Source organism: Arachis hypogaea, chromosome 15 (assembly GCF_003086295.3).
Source record: "Arachis hypogaea cultivar Tifrunner chromosome 15, arahy.Tifrunner.gnm2.J5K5, whole genome shotgun sequence".
NCBI classification, from domain to species: Eukaryota; Viridiplantae; Streptophyta; class Magnoliopsida; order Fabales; family Fabaceae; genus Arachis; species Arachis hypogaea.
Window position 1 is genome coordinate 101,017,294 of NC_092050.1, and position 7,394 is coordinate 101,024,687.

Consider the following 7,394-nt stretch of genomic DNA (forward strand, 5'->3'; position numbering starts at 1 on the left):
AGAAAAAAACTACTATAAACAAGCAAGTCAATATAATTCAAAATATAAACAAAGTGTATTGATACATCAACTATAATAATAAGTAAACAAACATACATCAACAAAGTCTATTGAATAAATTAAAAGTTGTTAATGATTTTTCTCATACTAGTAAATTAAAAGACCTATATTGCAAACAACTCCTATTCAATTTCCTAACTTATTTGAACAATTTTCGCTGCTCTAATAATTAATAGATGAAGTTGGTGAAGGAGGCCCTGTATTAATTCCATTTATCTCATCTGCAAAATTCACTTCACTTGCTCTTTCTGCTGCTGCTTCTTCTTCATCATCCCAGCTTTCCTCACACGGTCACAAATATTCTCTAAGACCAGATCATTCATGTGCTGAAATAGTAGTACCTAAAAAAATTAAAATAATTAGATGTTGACCAATAAAGGATCGAGAATGTAACACCATGATGCAAATAATGCACAAAATCCATAATATATGTTGCATAGTCAATAGTGAACAAAATCTCAACTCACACCACAAAATCCAGAATATATGTTGCATAGTCAATAGTGATCATTCTTAACACTTTGCTGCTAAAAAAAATAAAGCACCCTTAACCGCAATAAGTAAAAATAAGATGAGTCTAATGTTCTTAATAGCAGGTCTCTCTACGGTGTGAGTATGTCTCTTCTGTTAATTATCTCCTTTTATTGTAAAACTTTGCTCTAAACTACCTACTGAACAATGAGTATTTCAAGTTCAAGTTCATAGCATTCAATTTTGGCTGATCAGCAAACCAATTTTTTTATCAGCAAACCAATGGAAGCATTCAATTTTGGCTGATCAGCAAACCAATTTTGGCAATAGCTTTCTAAACCTGCTCTGAGCAGTTAAGGTACAGTTCATAATTTGGTGAGAATTTGGACCATGCTAAAAGTTACCACTCAAGCTGGTGTGTCCAAGAAAGCAAAAAACCCATACCTTTAAAAGTGCACTAGGTCCTTCTTCCTTGATAATTGTTTGAACACAATCTACGATTCCATTATATTGGTTTGCAGATCCCTTTAGGAAGAAAATGAGAACTTTGTTAATGGATTGATAATTGAAACTGGATATTCTTACTGATTTGCATGCGGATTACAGTACATAACATGGAATCATCTGCATATGGCGTTATACGAGTTTCATGTGAAAACGAGATTGAAAAGGAAGAATACAGCAAAAGAAAAGTAGTAGGAAACAGGATTATTTAACCTGAACCATTAATCTTGTCTTGATGACATCAAGGGGAGTTGTTATAGCTCCAGTTAGTGCACCTAGAAAAACAAGATTGTTAATCACATTTTAACACTGGTATAATGCTTTAAGTGCTTCTGTGTTAGCAGCAATCACACACCTTAAGAGGTTAATTAAGAGAATGGGGATCTATGTTGTGCTACAAGCCTACAACTTAGTATGTGTACACGTGTGTCTATATATATATATATATATATATAGGAGTAGTCTTCTGATGTCATTTAAATATTTAATTACCTGCAAATGCACCAATAATTGCATTTTCTGGATCATTCAAATTTCTTCGGGCCTAAAAATGGAATGGCAATCACATCCTCTATCAAGAAATACAGTGCAACAAAACATATAACTATAGAGCTTGAGAAATTTACCGCAGCCATATAACTCATCCTAATCTGCTCATAGATGCAAAACTGAATAGCATCAAAGGGCAAATCCCGCAATAAAAAAGATCCATACCCCTGGGTTTCAAAGATCAATGTCAAAAATTTATGTAGTCATGTATTGATTGTTCAAGAAAAACAAGGCATCAAAAAACAAGCAGTACTTGCTTTAATAAATACCTTGACCAAGAGTGAACTTTATAGGTTGATCTTTATCCCTACTGGAATCAAACTTGGTTCCATCTTCCAAAGTCCCAACATAGTGCACTGCATTCTCCAGATGAAATAAATAATCAAACATTAAACATTTTTTATTATTAACAACAACTACTACTTTTTTATTACTAACAACAACTACTGCCACTAAGAGTGTTCTTGTATCAGCTTATGTTGCTAGAAAAATCTGATTTTCAAAAACAATCCTAATTAAAAAGATCAATAAATCTGATTTTCAGCTTCATACATTCTCAACTTCTTCAATTATATCTAAAATCACCTAAGAAGTTATGTCCAAAGCAAGTATTATTTAAGAGAGAAAAGAAATGGCTTCAAAAAGTCAACTTAAAATATTTTAACCCCCTATATTGTAATCAAAAGATTGAACTGAGAAGCATGTTGATTGTTGATGCACGCACTTCATCAAATAAAAAAGAAGCAAGAATTATGAGTGGCTTCAATTTATGAATAAAAAATCATGAATGGCTTCAATATTTCTCCAAATCTAAATATGATGCATGAACCATGTACTATATGCCAGAGAATCAAATTCAATATCTCAACCAAGTACATAGGTAAGGATGATCAATGACTTCCAAAAAGAAAAAAGAACCTATCCTATTCCACTTTTTCTTTTACTTCTATTTTTGTCCTCTTTGTATCAATGAGTCTGAACTTTACTAAAAGAACACTCTGGAGAAAATGGAAAGCAATTCAATGGAACTAAAGATAACTCTAAAGAGAATAAAAGAAGAAGAAGAACACAAACCGTCTTGAGACAAAAGGAACAATTCCAAAGGTCATGCCACAAGTAGCTTGAACAAACACAGAGAATATGATCATAACAACAACAGAAACACTCAAAGATCCAACAAGCCCAAGAATTATGCAGAGGACACCAGCGAATGTTTGGCAAAGCCACAAGGCCCAGAGCCTACCCCTCATTCCAAACCTCTTTGAAACTGCATCAGATATGAACCCTCCACCGGGCCTGGAGAAAAGATTCGCCAATCCAAAACTGGAAGCAATGATCCTAACAGTGTGTAGCTTGAGATTGAATCTGTCACAGAAGTACTCAGCTATGATGTTATCAATAGTCAACTCCACACCAAAGCAGTATCCATAAGTGAAGTATAGATAGCAGTATTCAATTTTTGAATAAAAAATTAATCTTTACAACAGCAAAAAAAATATAAATAAATAAAGCATAATGCCAACAAAAAAAAGTGTCAAAAAGAGATTATAAAGCATTACTTACAGTATTTTAGCTTAGCTTAGCTTAGCTTCCTTTTAATTGCAGTAGGGAACAAGCAATAATGAAAATTAAACAAAGGGGAAGGAGAGAATGAAAAGGATGGGAGCATAGAGAGCATACATGTTCGTTCTTTGTTCATCAAAACAAACACGTCGTTCTCAACCACCTTTGCTACTCCCAATCAGCTATAGCAATTCTCTGCTTCTGTCCTCCAGAAAGTTGGGTGCCACCTTCTCCAACCTGTGTTAGAAATAAACTATCAGGCTTTAAATTTGAATGCGTATTTTCTGATATCAAAGTGTTTTAGATCTACACTTTACTAAAAAATACAATAAAATGAGGTTAGGAGATTAGGTCACTTTGCATCTAAAATTAATTGGCGAATTCTCTGGTGTATTTAACTTTCATGCTGAAATTTGTCATTTTAATATATCAATTTGGAAAAAAGCTGTCATTTTAATGGAAGAGTCTTCTCCTAATCTCATTTGTGAGGAAGTTATTCTTTCACCTGGAGAGGGATAATCTTGGATGATCACAAACCCAAGTAGCTAGTAATAAAATCAAACTATGATGTAATTCACTAAAACCTATCATGACAACATCAAAACCTTTCTCTCACTGGATATGGCTGGATGCATGAATCAAGCAAAGTTAAGTGATTAGCAGCATCATCCATCAACCCCAAAATAAATCAAATCAAATCGGAAAATAAAAAAGTTGAAAAAAAGAAAAAAAGCTTATCATCGTAGAAGAAAATATACTCTATCAAGCAAACAATACAAGAAATTAATATGAATAAAAAATAAAAAACAGTAATTATAACAATTAACAAAAGAATAAACAGAGAAATTAGGTTTGAAAAACTGAAAAACTGTGAAGAGTGGCACCTGAAGCAAATTTTGAAGATATGAATGACCACATTTACCAAACTTCAAGGGTGGTCAATCTTCAACTCCTTTGCACAAACATCAAAGCCAATACACACAGCAACTACTACCTGAACAAGAACAAGAACAAGAACAAGTTGTTTGGCTACTAAGAAAACGTGAGAGAGAGAGAGAGAGAGAGAGAGAGAAATGGAAATAAGAGGCAAAACCGCAGATCAAGCACCTTTGAGAATTAAAGGAAGCAGAGATTAAATCACAAAATCAGAAATGAAATCACAAAATCAGAAACAACGAGGGCGAGGAGCAGAGATTAAATCACAAAATCACAAACCGGCGAGGAGCAAAGAATCAGAAACAATGGACGGCGAGGAGGGGAGGAACCCTTCGCGACGGCGATGCCACGAGCTCAACTCAGAACTTCGTGCAACGGCGAGAAGAGGAGGAACGATGTGAAGAGGGCCGAGTAGAGCTTCCCCAGATGACGAGGGCACCCACGGTCTGTCCCCGCCGGCGGCGACACCACCTTCTACCGGAGGAGAAGAGTTCGAGGGATGAGGGCTGCTGGAAACGTTCGAGGGATGAGTGTGAATGGAGTGTGAATGGGTGGTGATAAAATTAGGGTTACCTCAATATTTCCGACAGGAAATTTAAATTACAGACGGATTTTTCGTCTGTAATAATTTAATAAAACGCAGTATTTTGTCTATTTAATTACAGACGGATTTTTCGTCTGTAACCATTTCTTATGGAAAAAAAATTAATTTTTCCGACGGAATTATCGACGGATTCTCTTTTCCGTCTGTAATTTATGTTAATTCATTTCTTTTATTTTCTGACAAAAAATCCCTCTGAAATTCCCTCTGTATTTCCGTAGGATAAAATTCGTCGGAAATATCCGTCTGTAATAACTAATTTTCTAGTAGTGATCTCAACCAGTTGCTAGGGGATGGCTGGACTTCATTGGGCATTCTATACTGCCCACCAGCAACTGCTCTGAAGTCACTGTTGATAGGATATTTTTGTGGAAAAACGAATTTCTGCAAAACACCCACACTTAACCGGCAAGTGCACCGGGTCGCATCAAGTAATAATAACTCACGGGAGTGAGGTCGATCCCACAGGGATTGAAGGATTGAGCAATTTTAGTTTAGTGGTTGATTTAGTCAAGCGAATTAAGATTTGGTTGAGAGATTTGTGATTTGCAGAATTTAAATTGCATAGAAAGTAAAGGGAATGGGTAATTGGCATGAAATTAAAGAGAACAGGAATTAAAGTGCTGAATCTTAAAGAACAAGAAATTAAATGGCAGAAACTTAGAATGCAAGAAATGTAAATTGCAAAATCTTAAAGTGCAAGAAATGTAAATGGCTTGAATTGTAAAGGGAATGGGGAGTTGGATTTGCAGAAATTAAACAAGGAAATGTAAAATTGCAACAAGCAGAGAAATAGAAGAAGACTTGGATTGAATCGGATCTAAAACAGAAAAGTAAATGAGCATGAAAAGCAGTAAACAGAGGATGTAAAATTGGAATTCAGATCTCAGGACCCAAGAGACTAGAAAACCAAGTCTAGATCTCAATGCCTTCCTAGATCCAACAAGAACAATTGCAAAGGAGATTGTAAATTGCAAAGAAAGTAGATGAAGAAGCAAGTAACTGAAACTGAAATTCAATTAAGCAGAAAATTAAACAAGATCCCAAGGTGAGATTGAAACAGAATTTCTTCAATTCTCCACCCAAAATCCAAGACAAGAAAAGTAAAGAGTGCTGGGCAAGAACAAGGAAGAAGAGAGATCAATTCTCCTCCCAAATTCTCTTGAATTAAACAACAATGCTAAGAAAAATAAAAGTGAGCTCTAAGCAAAACTGAAAAGAAAGCTATTCTGAAAAACTAAAAGGGAAGCTCCTCGAAAAACTTAAATCCTATGCTATTTATACACGTTCTTCAAATGGTCTTCAAGCCTTCAATTGGGCCTTTGCTCTTGATGGAATTGGGTTGAGAGAGGCCTTGGTTGATTGCTCTTTGAGTTTGGGGAAGAACCGAATTGAACCGGGTTGGAATTATGAAAGCTTGAGTAAAAGTTGGAGTAAAAGTTAGGGGCTAACTTTTGCTCCAACTTTTCACATCAGCACCCTTCCTTGCTGATACCAACGTTGGGGCAAAAGTTAGGGGTCTAACTTTTGCTCCAACGTTGGCCTCCCCTTGCTTATTCATGGCGCTAACGTTAGCCAAAAAGTTAGGGGCTAACGTTGGCGCAAACTTTTGCTAGTCCAGGGAGTGTTTTTCATGCGCCAACGTTAGCCAAAAAGTTAGGGGCTAACGTTGGCGCAAACTTTTGCTCATCCAGGGAGTGTTTTGTGATGCCAAAAGTTAGCCAAAAAGTTTGAGGCTAACTTTTGGTCCAGCTTTTTGCTTCCTGGTTCATTTTCAATTAATCCAAAAGTTTGAGCTAAAGTTTGAGGCAAACTTTTGCTCAAACTTTTTGTCCTCTCTTCCTCCTAACCATTCCTTCTTGCTTCAACCTTTCTCCAAGCTTTCTTCACCTATCATTAATCAACCAAACACATCAAAGCTATGCTCAAAATCATGAGATATTCATTCTTTCATAATATGTGACAATTATAGCATAAAACCTCATGAAATAGCATGAATTCATACATGGTTGATTAAATCAAAGGAAACATGAAAATCTACCCAATTGGCTTGCTTATGGCTCAAGAAAGTGCATAATTCAGTTGAAAACAAAAGAAAAAGGCTAGTGAAACTAGGCTAAGATGATTTGTCATCACAACACCAAACTTAAAGCTTGCTTGTCCCCAAGCAAGGAATGAATTATGCTCAATGGTTCTTTCATTTAAGATGGATTGAAAAACAACTTGTAAAGTCCTGTGAGTGAAGTGATTAAGTAACAGTGGGGTGAACTCTAAATTATATGCTCATACAAGGGCTTCAGTGCTTACTAGTCCTCACATATTGGGAGTCCTAGGTCTTAGGATTTTCATCCAAATGGTATCATGGAGATCTCTTTATATGTAGTCACCTTGAAGCAGCTTATAGTTTCTTTGCTTTGGCCTTGACTCTAAGTGTCATGTCTCAAAGCGGCTCTTTAGATAAGCTTTCAATCAATACTCCTAAACCAGTTGGTTTTAAGGTATTAGGTGTTGAAGCACCCCTAAGAATTTACTTGCTCAAGCCTCTTTCTTTGACACAACTCAACCACAAGCATTTTACTAGGCTAACAACTCTTTGAGTCATTGTTTCTTCTTTCTTTTTCTGCCTAGTAATTGATGCTCAGAGCCTTGGGCCATGTTCTTTTTGTTTTTGTATTTTCTTTTCTTTCTTTTGTTTTGTTTGCTGCTTCTT

General features: G+C 35.7%; 1 protein-coding gene across 3 annotated transcripts; it reads right to left on the bottom strand.

The window, feature by feature from the left end:
* Positions 1-202: 202 nt before the first annotated feature.
* LOC112750439 (S-adenosylmethionine carrier 1, chloroplastic/mitochondrial) lies at positions 203-4,140 on the bottom strand. Of its 3 annotated transcripts, XM_072218406.1 has the most exons (6): positions 1,662-2,043; positions 1,528-1,579; positions 1,249-1,310; positions 1,141-1,155; positions 976-1,056; positions 203-401 (listed from the first exon to the last, which is right to left on the bottom strand). In XM_072218406.1, the coding sequence occupies exons 1-6, from the start codon at positions 1,677-1,679 to the stop codon at positions 291-293; spliced, it is 339 nt and encodes a 112-aa protein (XP_072074507.1). In that variant the 5' UTR covers positions 1,680-2,043; the 3' UTR covers positions 203-290. The 3 variants fall into 3 exon arrangements, 2 of the variants coding, with proteins under 2 accessions (XP_072074507.1, XP_025654936.1); XM_025799151.2 differs by lacking the exon at positions 1,141-1,155 and having other exon boundaries at positions 234-401; positions 1,662-2,040; XR_011873011.1 differs by lacking the exons at positions 976-1,056; positions 1,141-1,155; positions 1,249-1,310; positions 1,528-1,579; positions 1,662-2,043 and adding exons at positions 2,659-3,384; positions 4,032-4,140 and having other exon boundaries at positions 275-401.
* Between the last annotated feature and the right edge of the window lie 3,254 nt (positions 4,141-7,394).